Source organism: Mobula birostris, chromosome 3, assembly GCF_030028105.1.
Source record: "Mobula birostris isolate sMobBir1 chromosome 3, sMobBir1.hap1, whole genome shotgun sequence".
Lineage (NCBI taxonomy): Eukaryota > Metazoa > Chordata > Chondrichthyes > Myliobatiformes > Myliobatidae > Mobula > Mobula birostris.
The window spans coordinates 29,792,044-29,815,944 of NC_092372.1; the positions used below are offsets into that span (position 1 = coordinate 29,792,044).

The 23,901-nt window shown below is 42.2% G+C and overlaps 1 protein-coding gene across 4 annotated transcripts in view; it reads right to left on the reverse strand.

Annotated features, from left to right (window-relative positions):
• Window positions 1-17,344, reverse strand: part of rgp1 (GP1 homolog, RAB6A GEF complex partner 1) — a 27,264-nt gene extending 9,920 nt beyond the window's left edge. For 3 of the 4 annotated variants that reach the window (XR_011885330.1, XM_072252405.1, XM_072252407.1), the window contains exons 1-5: window positions 17,105-17,344; window positions 11,551-11,687; window positions 8,048-8,131; window positions 1,718-1,867; window positions 374-520 (exon numbers count right to left, since the gene is read on the reverse strand). Coding sequence is in view for 3 of the 4 variants with exons in the window: in XM_072252405.1 (XP_072108506.1) it covers window positions 374-520; window positions 1,718-1,867; window positions 8,048-8,131; window positions 11,551-11,687; window positions 17,105-17,220 (634 nt within the window). In the remaining variant the exon portion in view is untranslated. Of the gene's footprint in view, window positions 1-373; window positions 521-1,717; window positions 1,868-8,047; window positions 8,132-11,550; window positions 11,688-15,828; window positions 16,628-17,104 lie in introns of all 4 variants that reach the window. The other variant, XM_072252406.1, reaches the window with a different exon arrangement.
• Window positions 17,345-23,901: the final 6,557 nt, after the last annotated feature.

The window sequence follows — 23,901 nt, forward strand, 5'->3', positions numbered from 1 at the left end:
GATGCAGGATGGTCCTATTCTACTGCATATTTTGCCTCAAGGTTTGTGCAGCTTGAATATTGAAGGATGAGATTTTTAAATAAATCCAACTTATTTTCTAAAATAATCTTCCCAATAGTTTCTTCAAGTCAGATTCAGTAACAATAAGCAATTAACTTCGATGGTACTATTTGCATTACTAAACCATCCCAAAAAAATGGAAAATTCAATAAAAAATATTTGTTAATTTCTTTCATATTTTAGTGAAACTATCCTGCCCCCCATCATAAAATCTATTTTAAAAAATAGATGGATGTTCTACTTTTGATGGATGCAAAGGTATCTAGACTAGAAGTCCTATACTGCCTGCTGCTGGCTTAAAATTAATACTCACGAAGACTACGGCGAGATGTGCTGGTCATCAACATTTCAGTTGCAAGATCCACTAATCTAGTGTCTTTTTTAGTACTTTCATCTTCATCCAAAAATGGATTTGTAGGTGCCATAGCCTCATCTGGAGGAAACTGATAATTTTCCAATCCTGATGTGAATAAAAATGGAATAATCACTAAAAAGCCTTGCAACCAATAAATGAAATCTAGTCATTTACACACATAACTAAAAGGCAAATATTCACCATCCTACAGAAAATGGTCAATAAGAGAATTACACAATCCTCAATGGCATTTATAAATTAAACTTGGAGACAGTATGTAAAATGGAGATGGTGACATTTGATTTTTGCTGTAAATAAAACTGGAAATTCATCCAACCATTTCCAAAGAAAAAATACAATTATTACAAAATAAGGTATCAAAATCTACAATATGGGAAGTATGATTAGTTTGCAGATGACACAAAGATCACTATTGTTGTTAATCAGGAAGATAGTCATAGATCAAGTTGGGCAGAGCCAAGGCGGATGGTATTTAATCCTGATAAAGGAAAAAGACTAATTAGTATAGGGGACATGCATAATAAATGGTCCTAACTTCAAGAGTATCAAGGAACATACAGACTTCAGTGTACAAGTCCGAGGAAACCTGAATGAATCAGCAAAAATAGATAGGGCAGCCTTCATTAATTAGGGCAAAAATGTAAAAGAATGGAGGTTATTGTACAATTTTATAAAATATTGGTTAGACCACATCTGGAAGATTCTATGCAGATCCATTGTCACACCATAAAAAGAACATGATTAGACTAGAAAGAATGCAGAGGAAATTCAGCATACTGTTGCCAGAGATGGGGCACATCATTTATAAGAGATGGAAATGAACAGGCTGCATTGTTTTTCTTGGAACAGGAGTTTGAGGAGACCAGACAGAGATGTACAAAGTTATAAGGGGCATAGATAGGGTATGGCACGGTTGTCCGAAAAGCTAGTTTCTATTCTGTGTGACTCTAGAAGCTTGCAAAGGACCTGTATAACGTAACCAAAAGATACACTATCTGTAACAATAGGAATATGATCCTGCCATACTTATTCTTGAGTTCAAATTTATTCAAGAATAAAATTCCTAAACATCAGAACGACTTTGACTTTTGAAAGCCTCAATTCGCCAATCATCACTTCCATCAAAGAGAAATTACGAATTAAAAAGGAAAGAATGCGAACAATTGCCTTGGAATTATCTCTGGTCAAGAAGCAACAAATTGTTGCTGATTGAGAAATTAGCCATGTCATTAGTACAATTAGAATTAATACAAATCAGATAAATCTCTATCATCAACTCACCATAAACGACAAATACCCGAAAAGGAACCCGAAGAAGTTTGATTGGAGAATTTACTCTTTGGCAACCAACCGTCAATTTATAAGCATATTTCACCGACTGGCCTCGGAAGGATGGAGGACCATCAAGAGGTACAGTTTCACAGTAGGAATCTGAAAATTTACAGCAAAACCACATTGGATACCTCTAGATAAATGTCCATGACTAGAGGATTCAAGATTGTTTAACGTTATCTCTTGTACACAAGTATTAAGGAGAACAAAATAATTTTTACTCTGGATCCAATGCAGCACAAAAACAAAATGAACACAATAATAATACACAATAAATGTAATTACTAAAAATAGCTTATATACATAGATTGACTGTATGTCCATAAAGCGATGCTACACTGTACATGAAGTAACTGATGGGAAATAATAAAGTAGTGGTGGAGGTGTTGATCAACTTTACTGCTTGGGGATGCTATATAGCCTCCTCCCTGATGGGAGTGGGAAAAGCAGTCCGTGAGCAGCGTGTGTGGGATCCTTCATGATATTACTGGCCCTTTCCAGCACCTTTTTGTATATCTGTCCTTGACGGCGAGAAGGCGAGTACCAGTGATGCGTTGGGCAGTTTTGACTACCTGTTGTAAAACCTTTCTGTCCGTCGCAGTACAGTTTTCATACCAATCAGTGATGTAGCTTGATAGGATGCTCTCTATATACTGCAAGTCTGTAGAATGACGCGAGTATAGATGCGCGAAGTCCAGCTCTCTTCAGCATCCTCAGAAAGTAGAGGTGTTGGTGAGTTTTCTTGACTAAGTAGGATGTAGTCTGGGACCATGAGAGGTTGTGTGATGTGCGTTTCCAAGAGTTTGAAACTGCTTGCCGCCAACGTAAAAGGGGGTGTGAGTTCTTTTGAAGTTGATAAGCATCTCCTTTGTCTTGTTGACTTATGGAACAGGTTATTTGAATTTTAATAAAAAGTAACAAAACAAATGGTCATCTATCTACAAAGACACAGAAACGAAAAGCTGAAGACACATACAATAAGCTGGAAAAAAATCAGCAGGTCGAACAACATGTTTGAGATGGGGGAGCAGAAGGCAAAAAAATTTAATGTGAGGTTTTGACTCAAAACATCAACATTTCTTCCCCTCCCCCCCAAGATGTTGTTTGATACATTAAGTTTCTCCAGCAGATTTTATCGTCTGTAATGTAACAAATGTAGAAAGCCGCACAGTAGTATATTTTGCCCAGTACATCATGGGCACATTCCCAAACCCACCCTCACAACTAGCGGTATCTACATGAGGCACTGCCTCAAGAAGGCAATATCATCTAAGATCCTTACCATCCAAGCCATGGTATCTTTCTACAGATACCATCAGACTGTAGGTACAGAAGCTTTTAATCTCACGCTACCAGGTTCAAGAGCATCTACTTCCCTTCAACCATTTAGTTTTTGAAGCAACCTAGTCACTACAGTTTTAAAATACCATGACCACTGTGATCAATTTACACCAAAATGACCTTTTCTTGGTTTTGTGTTTTTCCCGTTAAAAAAATGTGCATAATTTGGTATATTTATGTTTTTCTTGTGAATGCTGCTGATTTGATGCTGTGTGCCTGTAATTGCACTTATGCATACATGTACTTGTGCACATGACGATAAACTCAACCTTGATCTATATACTGTACAATTGGTTGTCACTGCAGAAGTAGATAATGGGGACTCTTTCTTACACTTCAGTTAGTTTAGCACACATTTTGTGGTCAAACATTCCTCTATGTTCATTATGCCTTCATGAGTCCAAAGAATTCAATAAGCTTTTTTTTATTGTGATTTGTAGCACCATACACTCCATGGAGACATCTACAAAGAAACACATAAACAGAACAAGCAAAAGTATGTCTTCTCAGACTGAAGAATTGTTGAGACATATGTAGCTACAAACTAGACATTAACACATTGTTTTGTCCAGTGTTACATAACTGAAAATTGACTTTACCTGGAGTGAAATGCAGTAAAGTTCAACCAGGCTCTTTCACCCTTGTCCATTTGACACCTGTCTCCCTGCAACTGACCTTTGGAAAAACTGCAACAGAAATAGACTAAACTGTCCTGCCAAGTACCTACTGTTGGGCACTCCTAGAACAACTAGGTTTCAATAATCCAGCTTTGTTCCAATAGCAATCCTCTTCCCAAATCCTGTCTGAATTGCAGAGCAGTTTAGCATTTTTTAAAATTTCATTCAATACTGCTGTGTTGGAGATTACCAGAAAAATTCCTAGAGAATGAAGAAGTTTATTTCTTTTAATTCATTTTCCAGAATCAGTGTGTCATTGGCAAGGCCAACATTTGCTGCCCTGAGTGGGTGATAGTGGAACTTCCTCCTTCCTTAAACAGCTGAAATCTTTCTGGTGAACACTCTCTTAGAGTGGATTTTTGAAGGGAGTTCCAGGATTTAGACGCTGGGTGGTAACAAGCACAAACAAGGACAACAAAGAGGTGATCAAGGGAGGCTGAGGGAGTGAACCGAGCTGTGTTTATACACTCAGAGGATCAGATTGAATACACCACGGTTGTCACAAAGGTTATAAAAACAGTTGTAGGTGGGTGTGTCCCCACAAAATCACTGAGTCTTCCCTAACCAAAAGCCCCAGATGAACCATGAGATCCGCCATTTTTTGAGGGCCATATCAGTCACATTCAGATCTGGGAATCTTGTTAAATTCAAGAGGTCCACATCAATCTCTGGAACGCCATCTCACGTGTAAGGCAGCAATTCCAGATGCTCAACAGCTATGGCAGGGCTTGAATGCTAGCTATCACCTACAAAGTGAAACCAAAAGACACAGGTGACAACAAGGCTTCGCTCACAGGTGAGCTCAGTAATTTTTATATTCGCTTTGTCCATCAAAACATGGAGGCACCTTCACAAACACCCATAGCCTCCAATGACCATGTGATCTCAGTCTCTGAGGCTGACGTGAGAGAAATGTGAACCCATGGAAGGCGTTCAGCCTAGACGGGGTATCTAGCTGAGTACTAACACCTGTACTGATCAACTGGCTGGAGTGTTCGTCGATACCCTTAACCTCTCACTCTGGCAGTCTGAGGTACCCAGCTGCTTCCAGTAGGCTTTACTTATACCAGTGCCCATGAAGAACATGGTAACCTGCCTCAATGACTATCGTCCATTAGTACCCACATTCACTGTAATGAAGTTCTTTGAATGGTTGGTGATGACACATATCAGCTCCTGTCTGAGAAGCAACTTGGATCTACTCTAATTTACCTACTGTCACAACAGGTCAACAGCAAATGCCATTTCATTAGCTCTTCACTCAGCCCTGGAACATCTGGACAGTGAAGATGATACATCAGGATGTTCATCAACAACTACAGCTTAGCATTCAATATATTATTATCTACTCAAAACTAATCAATAATCTTCGTCGGAGGCCTTAATACCTGCTTGTGCATCTGGTTCCTCTATTTCCTCACTTGCAGACCCCAGTCAGTTCAGATTGGCAATAACATCTCCACAATCTCCCTCCGCACAGGTGCACCACAAGACTGGGTGCTTAGACCCCTGCTCTACTCACTTTATACCTAAGACTTTGAGGCTAAGCACAGATCCAATGCCGTATTTAAGTTTGCTGACAACACCACTGTTGGCCAAATCAAGGGTGGTGACAAATCAGCATATAGGAGGGAGATTGAAAATCTGGCTGAGTGCTGCCACAACAACCACCTCTCACTCAATGTCAGCAAGACATTGGAGATGATCCAGGAGGAGGAAACCGGAGGACCATGAGCCAGTCCTCAATGGGGAATCAGAGGTGGAAAGGGTCAGAAACTTTAAATTCCTCGGTGTTATCATTACAGAGGATCTGTCCTGGGTTGAGCATGCAAGTGCCATTATGAAGAAGGCATACCAACACATCTACTTTCTTAGAAGTTTGCAAAGATTCAGCATATCATCTAAAACTCTGACAAACTTCTATAAATGTGTGGTGGGGAGTACCTGGCTGCATCACAGCCTTGTATGGAAAAACCGTTGCCTTTGTATGGAAAAGCATATAAAAAGTAGTGGTTATGGTCCATCACAGGTAAAGACCTATCCACTGAGCAGACCTACAAAGAGTGCCGTCACAGGAAAGCAGCATCCATCACCAAGGAGCCTAACCACCCCGGCCATGCTCTCTTCTCGCTGCTGCCATCAGTAAGAAGGTACAGTAGCCTCAGGACCTGCACCACCAGGTCCAGGAATGGTTATTACCCCTCAACCATCAGGCTCTTGAACCAGACAGAAATGATAAATTCACTCAATTTCACTTCCTCCATCACTGTGGTTAAGAAGGCGTAAGGTGTATTGGCTTTCATCAATCGTAGAATTGAATTTAGGAGCTGAGAGGTAACGTTGCAGCTATATAGGGCACTGGTCAGACCCCACTTGGAGTACTGTGCTCAGTTCGGTCACCTCACTACAGGAAGGATGTGGAAGCCATAGAAAGGGTGCAGAGGAGATTTACGAAGATGTTGCCTGGATTGGGGAGCATGCCTCATGAGAATAGGTTGAGTGAACTCGGCCTTTTCTCCTTGGAGCCATGGAGGATGAGAGGTGACCTGATAGAGGTATATAAGATGATGAGAGGCACTGATCGTGTGGATAGTCAGACGCTTTTTCCCAGGGCTGAAATGGTTGCCACAAGAGGACACAGGTTTAAGGTGCTGGGGAGTAGGTACAGAGGAAATGTCAGGGCTAAATTTTTTTACTCAGACAGTGATGAGTGCGTGGAATGGGCTGTCGTCAACGGTGGTGGAGGCAGATATGATAGGGTCTTTTAAGAGTCTTTTGGATAGGTACATGGAGCTTAGAAAAATAGAGGACTATAGGTAAGCCTAGTAATTTCTAAGGTAGGGACATGTTTGGCACAACTTTGTGCTGTAGGTTTTCTATGCTTTTGTATGTTTCTATGTAACTGTTCCCACAACCTATGGACTCACTTTTAAGGACTTTTCATCTCATGTTTTTGATATTTATTGCTTATTTACTTATTTCCTTATTCTTTTTGTATTTGCAGTTTGTTGTTTCTTTTTGCAGTGGGTGGTGGCCTTCCATTGATTCTGTTGTGTTTCTTGTATTTACCGTGATTGTCTGCAAGGAACTGAAACTTGGGGTTGTATATGGTGACATATTTGTACTTCGATAATAGATTCACTTTGAACTTTGAAAGTGAAAGATTTACTGTATTAATAGAGAATGCTTAATTGACCACATGGCCTACTCATAAAAAATAGATTCAGCTGGCTGACAGCTGAGAATTAGGAAAATTTTTACCTGAGCAATATAGACTACAAGGCAATGTTACAGCACTTGTTTGAACAAGATGGAGAAAAAACTAGAGAAAACAGTGAGCAGACCATTTTAAATTTTGTTCACATGATAACGATAGTACTTAGTAGAGCTACTAGGACTTGATGTTTCAATCCATATGGTAAGTTGGCACTCTCGATGTTGGCAGTGGGCTTGGAGTGATGACAAGGAGGGAAGGTAGGTATGTCATCGGGGTCATCAGGTGGGCACCCTCCTTCTTTGACGTTTCGTTGATAAGCCCACAACGTCTCTAGAGGGCTCAACGGTGCTACCTGGCATCCCAGATACACCCCTCTCAGTTCCATACCCTCCTGTCTTCATCTTGCAACCCAGTTGTTGTCTTTCCTTTTAATCCAAATCCAATTGCTGCTTTCTTCTGCTGCATTTGACAAGGACTTGATTGCTTGTTGGAGGGAGTGACCCCTCACCCCCATCTTCTTCAATAGACTGGTCATGGATGTAGCAATGAATCCCCTGCAACCCACTTCTACAGGGAAAATCTTGATCTTCCAGCCATTCTGGGCAGCTTCAGTTCCCAGTTCAGAGAACTTGGTCTTTTTCCTCTCACAAGCTTCTTTGACACCATCTTCCCATGGTACTGTCAATTCCACAACATATGCCAGCTTGGCTGTTGTGGACCACAGGAGGATTAACCTATCAGTACAATTCCTGCAGTATGCTCTTTTGAAAGGAAACAGGGATAAATTGCATCAGAAGAATTTTTTTTAAATTATTCTCCAGCACAGAACCAGCAGAGACAAGGTATTTGATAACGCTCTATGGTTGTCAAATTTTCCAATCCCCCTCCACATTACCAGTCTATATACTAAAATTAGCAGACATCAAAAAAGCAGCTCAAGTACCACTTACCAAAAAACTCAAGCCCAGCACATACTGAATACTATGTATAACTGTTATTAAGCTGTGAAAAAGTTTTTATCTACATCAAAATACATTGACTTACATGACTTTGATTCACCAGGATCAAGGCATAGGTCACAGAACAGTATCTTGGGATTAGTGGCTAAAATACATTTTCCTCTTTCACCTGGAAATAAATGAGTACTTCAAATGTTTCTACAATATGTTTAATTTTAGATCAAAGACTAATACTGAAAACAGTTAATAAATAGGATACAAATTTAGTCAGACAATGTATTTTAAGGCTTGAGAAGAAAGGGAGCTTGGAGATGAGGCAAGTATCCACAAGGATAATGGCATCAACAGACAGTCTCTTTTGAGGTGATTTAAAGGAGACTCAGGAAAGATCGGATATACACATGGAGATGGAAATACATGCAATTAATCAGTTAGCAAGATGGCCAAAAACGGAAAAAGAACCAAGAGTAATTTACAGGGAGCAGGAGAGACAGACACCAAGAAGCAGGTCTTATGAACAAGATATGAGAAAAATAGTTCATGTGAAAGGAAGATGGGAGATGGAGAGTGAACCACGGCACAGGTATAGCCTGCTAAACAAGATGAAGGGCTGCCACAGAGGCACTTGTACAGGCAGCTTCAATCTTTTTGACCAAGTCCAGGAAATCCTCGCGGTAGTTGGAAGAAAAGGCAGAAGTTGTTCAAGAAAACAAATGAAGACACTAGTGTGGGGTGTGGTGGGGATGCAGAAAGAACACTGCTTTTTGGGATGCTCCCAAAATTATAGCAGATTGGGATCCATTTTGCTATAGGCTGATGAATCAATCATTGAACCAACTGTATAGTATAAATACAACGGTAATGTTGATGGGAACAAGACCAGGAAACAGTAAGGATTGGAGAGGTTTAAAATCTCTTTGACATCAAGGATGAGGGTGTGATTGCTAGATGGACAACACAGTGTCACAGTGAATAAAGCTTAAAAACTAAGATTGCTGGGACTCTAAATGTGCCATTATAAGTGATCTGATACGGTTTACTAGAGGTGAACCCAGAACATGAAAACAGATGAAAAAAAATTAGCCATGGTTGTGATTGAAGTGTAATCAAAAGTGAACTGACAAGGTGGAAGGAATGATCATTAGTTAAATGAGCTTGTGCAGAGGAAGAAATGAACAAAAATAGATATCCCAATGGAGACAAAGTACAATAATTTGAGCTGAAAGTTGAAATTACTGTGTACAAGATGATTTAGGGAGAAATTTTGAGAGAAAAGGGTGAAGACATCATGACAAGAAACATGGTGTCAAAGAGTTTGTTATTGCAGCTGTAATGTTAAAGATGGGAAAAAGTGGACATTTATGATATCTAAATGACCAGAATTTAAAATGACACAGGTTTGGGAACTTAAGCCAATACAGAACAACAAATAAAAAGATAGATTTCTGCTTGGAAATGAACACTGAATTTTCTAACTTCAGATAACCCTCACTCCCACAGCTTTCCTCCCACACACACTCACCTCTGACCTAGTTTTCTTTTCCCTTTGTTCATCTTTCCCATCCACTCCCATAACTGCTTCCACCTGCCGATCATTGCCCCTGCATCTGGTTCCACTTGTCATTATAAGTTTCTGTCCCACTGTCCCTCTATCTGCTCATAGTATGGCCTCATCTGGCTTCACCTTTTACCTGTCAGCCTCTATCTCACCCACCTTTGCACTGATATATACAGCAATTTCAGTCCTGATGCAGAGCATTGACCTGAAACAACAACATACACTCTTTTCCTGCTCTGATGCTGCTTGACCTGCTGAGTTATTCCAGTATTCTGTTGTTGTCCCACAGAAAAATGAGGAAGTGAAAGAGGACCAATATACGTGATATACCACAATTAGAAGTTTGAATGACATTAACACGATGGAACACAAGTGTCTGTCCTGATGAAGGGTCTCGGCCCGAAACGTCGACTGTACCTCTTCCTAGAGATGCTGCCTGCTGCATTCACCAGCAACTTTTATGTGTGTTGTCTGACCATTAGTTACATCTGGAGGTGGCAAAGGTATGACTGAACATTTCAACAAAAGGATGGAGGCATATTTCTGTACAGTCAGAAGAACAGACAGTATTGGTGAGAGAGGAAATGAGACCCAAATCTCCTTCAAGGATTAAGAGCAAGCGAAAGTTGCAAGTAGCCTCAATCAATGCAAGACAAAGGCTTAAGAGAGAGAAGAAATCAGTGACAGGGGTAGAAACTTGAGATGGAGACTGAAAATTTCATAAATTTTAACTCATCCAAAACCAGCTGTCTGAACCGCAGGCCAACAGAGATGGAGAAGAAAGTAGTTTCAACAGCAAGTGGAAATTTACTTCACATATCCAGAATATAGTGTCCAGGAGAATGGAGACAAAGTAAAGGGCTGGGTACTGGGGTTATGTTGGATTACTGGAGTGCTGTCTAGTTCCTACAACACGAGGGAGAACTTGAAATTACCAGGAATATAATTAAGAAGGTTTCGAAAATTAAGAATTGAAAAAAATGGATGGACAACAGAAACAAGCAGCTGAATAGTGAGAAAAAAACTGAACAGAAACTATGGTCAATGTGGTCAAAATCATATGCGATGTGGTCAAAATCACATGCAGTGTTATGTGCGACTTTGGTTACAGCAATTATGGTGGGATTTTAAGAAGAGAAATGTAACTGAAGAGATTCAAATACAGCTGTGGGAATAACTTAAACTTGAAGTGACCATGAGGTGGCATGTTAAAGTAGCATTTAGTGCAATGCTTTACAGCACTGGTGATCAGAGTTCAATTCCCACCATTGTCTATCGGAGGATGGATGTTCTCCCCATGACTGCATGGGTTTACTCTGGGTGTTCAGTTTTCTCCCTCAGTCCAAAGACATACAGGTTAGGATTAGCAAACTGTGGCACTTGTGGGTGCTCCCAGCACATCCTTGGGGACTGCGTTAGTCGGTGACATAAATGAAGCATTTCATTGTACGCTTCGACAAATAAAGCCAATCTTTAACCTTAGTACATTTAAGAGCTTTGCAGAGGAAAAAAAACCTTGGAAATAAAGTAGATCGAGGGTTAAATGAGGGGATTTAGAGGTCAGATACAGAAGGAGGAAAGTGAACAGAGCACAAAGAATAGGTAACCTTTTAAAATGCCAGCAAATAAAAGGGCCAAGAAGGAAAGCTGGGAACCAATGCTATAATGCACAACTTGGATCTCAAACAAAACTAGTACTAAGGGTGCATTAAGTAAATGGGAAAGAAACTGGAAGGGTAACTCGGAGAAAGGGGTTTGATGAGATGGGATTTGATTTAATTTGATGAGAATTTTAAGAAAAGATAAAAGAAAAAACTAATTAGACCATTGAGCTCCCACCCATTAATGAAGAGATAATTTTCTGCAAGGACTGTTAAGAACTCCTGTGCATAATTTTAACACAACAATTCAAGACAGCAAAAAGTAATACTGATTCATCCAGTACATTGTGTTCAAATCAAGCAATACAAAGCTTTAAGAATAAATAATCTGATCCATTGCACCAAGCAAACTCAAAAATAGCATCCTACCTCTGTTTGGAACAAATACAGTTTCATTTTCAGCCTGCACATCGTACTTTGTTTCTTCAGAGGGAGGAAGTGCAACACGACTCTCACTGGTATGAAATTGGCAATGTATTTGAGCACTTGCCCATGCCAACATCTCACTGAAGTAAATGACAAAAGTTAAAGACACAATTTTAAAATACATTAGTACATTTATATTATGTTTTACAAAGCATGTGGAAAACTGAAAATATTCAAAATCCAAAAACAGTTTAATCTCAAGTACATTTCTCAAAACCATTTCCAAATAACTGTTAAATTCACCATTATTGTGAATACTTAAAAAATCCCAGTCCGACTGCAAACCTGTATTTAGAGACCACACACGTTTGTTATAAATAGGCACAAAAGTGATGGAGGCAAGCACAGAAATTGCCAAGCCCCTAGCAGATAGTTAATGACAGGTTAACTACCAAAGTATTGCAGGATAGCCAATTTTATTCTGTTGTTCAAGAAAAGCTCTAAAAATAAACCAGGAAATTATAGGCTGGTGAGCCTCACATCAGTAGTGGGAAAGCTATTGGAAGCTATTCTGAGGGATTGAATATATAAGTATTTAGATAGACATTGACTGATTAAGGATAGTCAATATAGCTTTGTGGGTGGTAGGTCATGTTTAACCAGTCTTACAGAATTCCTTGAGAAGGTTACCAGGAAAGTTGATGAAGGCAAGGATGTGGACGTCCCCGAGGATCTAACCTGGTCCCAACATATCGATGTAGTCATAAAGAAGGCAAGACAGCGGCTATACTTTATTAGGGGTTTGAAGCGATTTGGCATGTCAACAAATACACTCAAAAACTTCTATAGTTGTACCGTGGAGAGCATTCTGACAGGCTGCATCACTGTCTGGTATCGAGGGGCTACCACACAGGACTGAAAGCAGCTGCAGAAGATTGTAAATCTAGTCAGCTCCATCTTGGGCACTAACCTACAAAGTACCCAGGACATCTTTAGGGAGCGGTGTCTCAGAAAGGCAGCGCCGATTATTAAAGACCTCCAGCACCCAGGGCATGCCCTTTTCTCACTGTTATCATCTGGTAGGAGATACAGAAGCCTGAAGGCACACACTCAGCGATTCAGGAACAACTTCTTCCCCTCTGCCATACGATTCCTAAATGGATTTTGAAGCTTTGGACATTACCTCACTTTTTTTTATACAGTATTTCTGTTTTTGCACATTTTTTAATAACCTATTCAATATACATAATTGATTTACTTATTTATTATTATGTTCTATTTTATTTATTTTTTCTCTCTTTGCTAGATTATGTATTGCATTGAAATGCTGCTCCTAATTTAACAAATTTCACGGTGATAATAAACCTGATTCTGATTCTCTCTAAGGTATTTGACAATGTCTCACATGGGAGGCTGGTCAAGAGGGTTCAGTCTCTGATCATTCAAGATGAGGCAGTAAATTGGATTAGACATTGGCTTTCTGGGAAAAGTCATAGTGGTAGAAAATGGTCGCCTCTGACTGGAGGCCTGTGACTAGTGGCGCGCCGCAGGGTTCGGTGCTGGGTCTGTTGTGTTTGTCATCTATATCAATGATCTGGATGATAATGTGGTTAACTGGATCAGCAAATCTGTGGATGACACCATGATTGAGGGTGTACTAGACAGCGAGGAAAGCTATCATGCCTTGCAGCAGGATTTGGACTAGCTGGAAAAGTAGGCTGAAAAATGACAGATGGAATTTAATGCTGATAACTGCGAGGTGTTGCTGACATTACCAAGGTAATCTTATACAGTGAATGGAAAGGCAGTAAAGGGATCTTGGAATATGGGTCCATAATTCATTTAAAGTAGCATCACAGGTAGATAAGGTCATAACAAAAGCTTTTGACACATTGGACTTAATAAATTAAAGTACTGAGTACAGGAGATGAGACGCTATGTTTATATAAGGCATTTGTGAGGCCTAATTTGGAGTAATATGTGCAGTTTTGGTCATCTATGTACAGGAAAGATGCAAATAAGGTTTAAAACAGTATAGAGAAAGCTTTAAAGGACGTTGCCAGGTCCAGAGGACCTGAGTTATAAGGAAAGACTGAGTAGGCTAGGAATTTATTCCTTGGAATGTGCATGATTAGCTTACCAAAAGGCTGGACCCAGGATGTGGCTTTCCTTTCCAGAACATCACAGATCGAAGAACAGGGCTTCCCTTCCTCCACCACTGATGCTGCACAACACCCACATCTCCTCCATGTCCCGTCACCTCACCTTTCTCCATCCACTTTCACCTCATTTTCCCACCAATCTAACAGGGATAGAGTTCCAGCTGTCATCAGGTGAAGCCAAGTGCATGGAAGAGGGGGATGACGTGAGAAGTTGGGAGATGATAGGTGAAAAAGGTAAAAGGGCTAAAGAAGAAATCTGATAGCAAAGGAGAGTGGGCCACAGGATAAAGGGAAGGAGGAGGGGCATAAGAGGAGGTGAAAGGCTGGCCCCAAATCGTTGAGTGTGTGGCTTCAGGTTCCTGATGGTAGCAATGAGAAGAGGGCATGTCCTGGGTTGTGGGGGTCCTCAATGATGGGTGCCGCCTTCTTGAGGCATTGCTCTTTAAGAACATAAAAAAATAGGAGCAGAAGTAGGCCATCAGTCCCATTGAACCTGCTCTGCCATTCAATAAGATCATGGCTCATCCAGCCATGGACTCATCTCCACCTAACTGCAGTTTCCCCATAACCCTTAATTTCACTACTATGCAAAAATCTATCCAACCTTGTCTTAACTATATTTACTGAGGTAGCCTCCACTGCTTGAAGGTGTCCTGGGTACCACAGGGTTAGTGCCGATAATGGAGCTGAGGGAGTTCATAACTTTCTGCATCTTCTTTCCATCCTGTGCAGTACTCTAGCAATCATCGGACAAAGTCAGCATGGATTTGTGAAAGGAAAATCATGTCTGACGTATCTCATAGAATTTTTTGAGGATGTAACTAGTAGAGTGGATAGGGGAGAACCAGTGGATGTGGTATATTTGGATTTTCAAAAGGCTTTTGACAAGGTCCCACACAGGAGATTAGTGTGCAAACTTAAAGCACACGGTATTGGGGGTAAGGTATTGATGTGGATAGAGAATTGGTTAGCAGACAGGAAGCAAAGAGTGGGAATAAACGGGACCTTTTCAGAATGGCAGGCAGTGACTAGTGGGGTACCGCAAGGCTCAGTGCTGGGACCCCAGTTGTTTACAATATATATTAATGACTTGGATGAGGGAATTAAATGCAGCATCTCCAAGTTTGCGGATGACACAAAACTGGGCGGCAGTGTTAGCTGTGAAGAGGATGCTAAGAGGATGCAGGGTGATTTGGATAGGTTAGGTGAGTGGGCAAATTCATGGCAGATGCAATTTAATGTGGATAAATGTGAAGTTATCCACTTTGGTGGCAAAAATAGGAAAACAGATTATTATCTGAATTGTGGCCGATTAGGAAAAGGGGAGGTGCAACGAGACCAGTCCAACGAGATCATTATACACCAGTCCTTGAAAGTGGGCATGCAGGTACAGCAGGCGGTGAAGAAGGCGAATGGTATGCTGGCATTTATAGCAAGAGGATTCGAGTACAAGAGCAGGGAGGTACTACTGCAGCTGTACAAGGCCTTGGTGAGACCACACCTGGAGTATTGTGTGCAGTTTTGGTCCCCTAATCTGAGGAAAGACATCCTTGCCATAGAGGGAGTACAAAGAAGGTTCACCAGATTGATTCCTGGGATGGCAGGACTTTCATATGAAGAAAGACTGGATGAACTAGGCTTGTACTCGTTGGAATTTAGAAGATTGAGGGGGGATCTGATTGAAACGTACAAAATCCTAAAGGGATTGGACAGTCTAGATGCAGGAAGATTGTTCCCGATGTTGAGGAAGTCCAGAACGAGGGGTCACAGTTTGAGGATAAAGGCAAAGCCTTTTAGGACTGAGATTAGGAAAAACTTCTTCACACAGAGAGTGGTGAATCTGTGGAATTCTCTGCCACAGGAAACAGTTGAGGCCAGTTCATTGGCTATATTTAAGAGGGAGTTAGATATGGCCCTTGTGGCTAAGGGGATCAGAGGGTATGGAGGGAAGGCTGGTGCAGGGTTCTGAGTTGGATGATCAGCCATGATCATAATAAATGGTGGTGCAGGCTCGAAGGGCTGAATGGCCTACTCCTGCACCTATTTTCTGTTTTCTATGTTACCCACTTCCCCCCACTCCCCCCCACACACACACACACACATACACCATTCCCCATACCAGATGGTGGTGCAGCCAGTTAGAATGCTCTCCCTGCTTCCAGAGCAGCACACACAAAATGCTGGAGGAACTTGGAGGAACTCCGCAGGTCAAGCAGGATCTATGGAAATGAGTTGACGTTTCGGGCTAAGAACTTCATGCTGAGTTCCTGAACTTCAGGAAGTTCATCCACGGGTGTCAGCTGTGTACATACATCTATTGATGCTTCTGGACACACCTTCAGTGATGCTCCTGGAATCATCGGGTGTTTCGGGTCTTTCAACATCATGCAACCTCCTCCAGGTGACCCAGCCGGGGCTGATCAGACCCCAGCTTGTGTCCAGATGGCTAGCTACTTATGGCTCCATGGCTCCCCTCTTTTGAGCCACAGCCATCTTGAGGCTCTCTCTGCCGCATCGGTGGTACTGCGGATGGCTCTCCTCTTCCTCTCTCCCTCGATGCCCAAATGCTGAAAGGTTTAACTAAGGAACGGGCTGCGAATCCCCTACAACCACCCTCCACTGGGAGACACCTCGCTCTCCATCCAGCCTGCTGGATGTTGCTGACCAGTCCTGTGTACTTGGAGAGCTTCCTTTCAAAGGCCTCTTCCAAGCTGTCTTCCCATGGGACTGTCAGCTCCAGCAGCACCACTTGCTTAGTAGACTCAGACACTAGGACAGTGTCTGGTCTCAGGGTGGTGGTTGCGATATGGTTGTGGAACTTCAGCTGCCCTTCGAGGTCCACCAACAGCTGCCAGTCCCTTGCAGAGGTCAGAATGCCTGCCCATGTTCTTTTGGCAGGTATTGGCTGCTCCCCAGCTCTGACAAAGCAAAGACAGCCTGGCATGAGTAGGGTAGCCTTGCACACAAACTCACCTCCAAGGCCAGACGCGCGCATCACGAGCGGGGCGATCGACTGCAGGAGAGAGCGCGCTGATCGGGATGGGGGGGGGGGGAGAATGCAGGGCGCGCTGATCGGAAGGGGAGAATGCAGGGCGCGCTGATCGGGGTGGGGGGGATGCAGAGCGTGCGCTGATCGGAGTTGGGGGGGGGGAGAATGCAGGGCGCGCTGATCGGAAGGGGAGAATGCAGGGCGCGCTGATCGGAAGGGGGGGATGCAGAGCGTGCGCTGATTGGGGTGGGGGGGATGCAGAGCGTGCGCTGATCGGAGTTGGGGGGGATGCAGAGCGCGCGCTGATCGGAGTGGGGGGGTGATGCAGGGCGCGCGCTGATCGGGTGGGGGGAAATGCCGGGCGCGCGCTGGTTCGGGTGGAGTGCCGGGCGCGCGCTCCCTTTACCTGCTGGCCGAGGTGGAGCGAGCCGTGACAGGATTGGTGAAAGTTATAACACATTCCAGCTCTTCGCCCGTCAGGAAGACCGGGCCTCGGAGTAGTTTAGCCACCACTTCAATCATGGCGAACACTGTTCCGGATGGACTTTTACTGCTTCTCAATCCATGGGCGATATTTAAATCACTATCAAAACATGGAAAAAAACAGACTCCATTCTCTTGCGGTTGAGGGTTACCCAGCACAACAGGAAGTCTGCCGGCAAAGCACATGCGCATTGACGGTGTGTGGCGGACACTCGCGCCCAGCGGAGGCAAAGGCGAAGGCAGCCGGCAGGGTCTCAGGGAAGAGGTAAAATGTGGCGTGGATTTTCTTGGAGGAGGGGATGGGTAGAACAGTAGATCAGTAGAGCTACTAGGACTTGATGTTTCAATCCCTATGGTAAGTTGGCACTCTCAGTGTTGGCAGTGGGCTTGGAGTGGTGACAAGGTAGGTCATCGGGGTCATCAGGTGGGCACCCTCCTTCTTTGACGTTTCGTTGATAAGCCCACGACGTCTCCAGAGGGCTCAGCGGTGCTACCTGGCGTCCCAGATACACCCCCCTCAGTTCCATAACCCTCCTGTCTTCATCTTGCAACCCAGTCGTTGTCTTTCCTTTTAATCCAAATCCAATTGCTGCTTTCTTCTGCTGCATTTGACAAGGACTTGATTGTTTGTTGGAGGGAGTGACCCCTCACCCCCAACTTCTTCAATAGACTGCTCATAGATGTAGCAACGAATCCCCTGCATCCCACTTCTACAGGGAAAATCTTCAGCGGAGTATAGAATGGATACAATAAAATTAGAAAATGATAAACACAAAACATTCTGAAATGCCAGAAATCTTCAGCTACAAGCATAAAGTGCTGGAGGAACTCTGCAGGTCAGGCAGCATCTATAGAGAGGAATAAACAGTCGAAGTATGGGATGGAGACCCATCACCAGGACTTGACAGCCTGGCAGCATCTAATGTGGGTGACCACCAGGAAAGACAAGGGGAGCAGGTGGACAGTGTAGGGGTTCCCTGTGGCCTTTCCCCCTCACCAACAAGTCTACCTCTTTGGAGCAGTGGAGTTGGCGGGGTAGCGGCAGCCAGGCCTCTGGCATTGTAACTGCTGTGAGACTCAGTGGGAAAGGGTGCAATCAAAGCTCAAAGGAAATTCATCGTCAAAGTCCATATTTGTCACCATATACCGCTCTGAGGTTCATTTTCCTGCAGACCTAATCAGTAAATCCAAGAAACATAATAGAAATCAATGAAAGACCACACCCAGCAGGACAGACCAATGTGCAAGACAACAACCTGTGTACATACAAAAGAAAAAAGTAATAATAAATAAATAAACAAACAAACAAACAAACAAGCAATAGATATCCAGAACATGAGATGAAGAGTCCTTGAAAGCGAGTCCATAAGTTGTGGGAACAGTTATATCCCCCCTGGTTCAAGAGGCTGATGGCTGAAGGGTAATAACTGTTCCTGAACCCGGTGGTGTGAGTCCTGAGGCTCTTGCTATATCTTCTTCCTGGTGGCAGCAGCGAGAAGAGAGCATGACCTGGATAGGGTGGGGAGGGGGTTGGTCTTTGAGGATGGGTGCCACTTTCCTGAGACAGCGCTCCATGCAGATGTGCTCAATGGTGAGAAGGACTTTGCCCATGATGGACTGGACCGTATCCACTACTTTTTGTAGGATTTTCCATTCAGATGGAGCAATAGTAATTGGAGATGCTGTGTGATCTTCTGAGCTCCTTCAGTGTCTTGTGAGTTTTTCAGCATCTGCAGTCTCTTTTCTATCTCAATGACCGGACACTCAGTAGTTAGGAAGACAAACAAGGATGGTGTGTCACCTCCTGCATGCCAGGATCAAGGGTCTCAATGAGTGATTGCAGAACATTGTCAAAGGGGAAGAGGAAGTACCGGAAGATCATTGTGCACTTTAGTGCCTAATGGTATTGGTGGAAAAGGGGATGAAGTCTTATGGAGTGAATATAGGAAGTTAGGAGAGAGATTAAAAAGCAGGACCTCAAGGGTAGTGATCTCTGGATTATACCCAGTTAATTTTTCCAGATGGAGCACAATTTGATGTAAAAGCAAGGATGGTCCTATAATGTACTGAATTCTATGTCATTCAGCTGAGTTTTGCAGAATAAGGTTTTGAAAAATGAGGGAAACTCAATTGTTCTAGTGAAATAGAAGGCCAGCTGAACACGGTCAAGGAGTCTCCCAATTCTTTTTTAAACCACACCAAAAAAGATCCTTCGGCCCACTGTCTCCATAATAACCATCAAGTATTTATCTGTTCCGATCCTAGTTAGCAGCATTTGATTCTCTACCTCCTGTGTAGTAGCCCACCTCGATACTTCCTACATGATATTGGAGTAGCAGCCTGCACCACTCACTGAAGCTGTGAGTTCTACATTCCAACCATCTTCTTGGAGGACGACTGGCGTCCTGTCGCACTCACCCCAATAATAAAGAAATGCTTTGAGAGGCTGGTCAAGGATTACATCTGCGGCATGCTACCACCCAAACTGGACCCACAGACCGACACAACTGATCGACAGAAAACGCAATAGCCACTGCTCTACATACTGTCCTTACACATCTGGAGAAGGATGCTTATGTGAGAATGCTGTTCCTGGACTACAGTTCAGCATTCAGCACCATAGTTCCATCCAGGCTCGACAAGAAGCTCAGAGACCTAGGCCTTGACCCTGCCTTGTGGAGCTGGATCCTGGACTTCCTGTCAGATCACCAGCAGGTGGTAAGAGTGGGCTCCCTCACCTCCACCCCACTGAATCTCAATACAGGATCCCCTCAGGGCTGTGTACTAAATCCCCTGCTTTACTCCTGTATAGCCATGACTGTGTCGCCACCCGCAGCTCTGATCTACTAATTAAACTTCCCAACGATACTACATTGATTGGCCTTATCTCAAACAATAACGAGGTGGCCTACAGGGAAGAAGTCAACCCTCTGACACAGTGGTGTCAAGAAAACAACTTCTCCCTAATGTTGCAAAAACAAGGAGCTGGTTGTGAACTACAGGAGGAATGGAGACAGGCCCTATTGACATCAATGCATCTGGGATTGGGAGGGTAAACAGCTTTAAGTTCCTTGGCATCCACATCACCGAGGACCTCAGGTGGTTTGTACACACCAGCTGTGTGCTGAAAAGACGGTTGAAGAAGTTTGGCATGGGCCCCCAAATCCTAAGAACTTTCTACAGGGGCACAACTGGGAGCATCCTGACTGGCTGCATCACTGCCTGGTATGGGAACTGTACCTCCCTTAATTGCAGGACTCTGCAGAGAGTAGTGTGGACAGCCCAGCGCATCTGTAGTTGTGAACTTCCCGTGATTCAGGACATTTACAAGGATAGATGTGTAAAAAGGGCCTGTAGGATCATTGGGGACCCAAGCCATCCGAACCACAACCTACTCCAGCTGCTACTGTCCAAGAAACGGTATTGCAGCATAAAAGCCAGGACCAACAGGCTTCGGGACAGCTTCTTCCAACAGGCCATCAGACGAATTAACTCACACTGATTTGAGTGTATTTCAATGTTGCATTGACTGTTCTATTTATTATAAATTACTATGATTGCACATTGCACATATGGACAGAGACATAGTGTAAAGATTTTTACTTCTCATGTACATGAAGGATGTAAGAAATAAAGTCAATTCAATTCAATTCAATTCTTCCTCAGATCCTCTCTGATTGTAAACCACTGCCCTCTGGTTTAGATACTCATGCCATAAGAAATCATTGCCAACCATCTACACATCTATGCACTTCATAATTTTGTATACCTCTTTCCACTTTCTAGGACTCTTCATCTCATGTTCTCAATATTCTTATTTATTTATTTATTATTATTTCTTCTTTTATATTTGCACATTTTGTTGTCTTCTGCACTCTGGTTGAACACCCTTGTTGGGCGGTCTTATCATTGATTCTGTTAATGTTATTCTACAGATTTATTGAGCATAAGAAAATTAATCTCAGGGTTGTATATGGTGACATATCTGTACTTTGATAATAAATTTACTTTGAACTTTGAACATTCCCTCCAAACATCTCTAATATTTCATTAAGGATTACAGTTGTGAATGCTTCCATGTCACTTACTCACTGCCCATTACACCGCTGGTATTTAGGGCAGCAATAAGGTCCTCCATTATAGAAGGAATCCTCATTCCCGTCTCCATAGCAATTGCTTTTTGACCAGTCAGGGTTGATAGCCCAGAGATGAACCCTCGAACCTAGAGGACCTGGCCCTAGCTCCAGCCAACGTAGCTCTCTGGGTCACTGAGGCACACAAACCTCCAACCCCTATGACAAGGTTGTGGTCCTCTTGGAGGATTTGCACGTCACTATCGTTGCAAATCGGTGAGATTTGGAGCATTGGCAACAAGTGTTTCTAGCAATAGTCTGTGCTAGTAAAAATCAGTATACCTGAAAAACATCCTGTAAAGCAATTATTTCTAGACAGTGTACTAATCTCTAAATGTAAATATAGTGTTTAATAAATTTATGTCATTGAAATCTCAAACTGAGTTACCCCCATGTAGTCAACTTTAAATTGTTCAACATATACAGTATAACATGAAGTTATACTATTTGTAACGCAGTTGTGCTTCTAACAGCAGATCTGATAGTTCTTCATTTTAACTTGAAAGTGAAGTGTAATTGATTGCAATATAACAAAGATCATTTAACTAGAGCTGGAAATTTTAGAAATGATTATTTTTATTCAAGAAATTACACAGAATAATCACTGATTTAGCACATTAATTCAGTAGGCTAATTCTGTGCTAAATCTAATTTTATTGCTCACAGGAACATTTTGTGTAATTGTTGAACGCTGCAAGAGCAGATAAAAGATCAATAGAAGTAAAAACGGCCACTTATTTATTTAAGAACAATAAGACCTCTAACAATACCAGTTTACTGCTGGTTATTTTATTTTGCAGATAGCTTAGAAAGTAAGACTATTTGAACAGGCCAGAGGTCACACAAAATGTCATCTATTAATATTAAGTTTTTATTAGGTATTAAGTATTATCAAAACATATACATTAAACTTCATTCTAAATTATTCAACAAAATATAAAATGCAACCAATCCTACTTAAGCTGCAACTATTCCTATATGTTGACAATGATTCCTATATGTGTTGATACCAACTTTACAACCGTGGTTTCTGTATTTTTTATACATTAAGGCAACCTGATTTTTCTATGGTTGGAAAAATGTTTTGGGTGAATTTGAAAAGCAAAAATGCTGTAGATGCCATCTGTAATCATCTGTGCATGATTGTCTATTAATGATTATTACAACCTAAATATAGTCTTATGTACAAATTTTTTTTCTACAATTGATTCATAGCATAGACAGAACTTTTTATAAAATCATATAAAGGCATGATCTCCTTATCTATTTCTGTCTTATCCATTTCATCTGTTAAACTCTGGATTTTGGTATGCTTGCCAAGCAGATTTTATAGATTGCATATTTCTGCTGTCAGTAACTCTGCATTTTTATTTAATTTTCTTTGAGCATGTTATTCCTTCAAAGTAGCATCACAGGGAGATAAGGTCGTAAAGAGAGTTTTTGGCACTTTGGCCTTCATAAGTCTGAGTACTGAGTACATGAATTGGGATGTTATGCTGAAGTTGAATAAGAGATTGTCAATCAGCCTAGTTTTGAGGAACAAGGATCAAAGAATCCGTGAGGCCTAATTCGGAGTATTGTCTGCAGTTCTGGTCACCTACCTACTGGAAAGACATATACTCGATCCTTTCATCAGAACCTTAGCTGCTTAGAATCATAGAAGAGTTCAGCACAGAAACAGGCCCTTCGGCTCATTGAGTCCATGCCAAGCCATTTAAACTGCCCACTCCCATTGACCTGCATCAGGACCATAGCCCTCAATCCTCTTTCCATCCATGTACCTATCCAAACTTAACTTAAATATTGAAATCGAGCTCACATGCTGACAGCTTGTTCCACACTCTCGCAACCTCTGAGTGAAGAAATTTCCCCTCATGTTCCCTTTAACTTTTCCCCTTTCACCCTTAAACAATGACCTTCGGTTGGAGTCTCACCAAACCTCAGTGGAAAAAGCCCATTTGCGTTTACCTCATCTATACCCCTCATAACTTTGTATACCTCTATCATATCTCCTCGCAGTCTTCTATGTTCCAATGAATAAAGTTCTAACTATTCAATCTTTCCTTATAACTCAGGTCCTCCAGACACAGCAGCATGCTCGTAAGTTTTCTCTGTACTCTTTCAACCTTATTTACATTTTTCCTGTGGGTAGGCCACCAAAACGGCATACAATACTCCAAATTAGGCCTCACCAATGTCTTATAAAACTTCAGCATAACATCCCAACTCCTGTACTCAATACTTTAAGAAGGCCAATGTGCCAAAAGCTTTTTTATGACCCAATCTACCTGTGACGTCACTTTCAATGAATTATGGATTTGTATTCCCAGATCCCTTTGCACACATCCCACCCTGCAAAAACTCATTTCAGGGAGGTATCACCACCATTTCAGGGAGGTAGCACCGCAACCCCATATCTACCGCCCCCCCCACCCCATCGACCTCCAAGGGTGTATGTAATACTTTGTTTAGTGATTTTGTCTAATCTGCAAACCAAGTTGGGTATATGCAGCAAATGTGACATTGAAATATGTACTTATATTATCATGTTTATTCTATTACAACTTTAAGCAAGTCTACAGGGAGT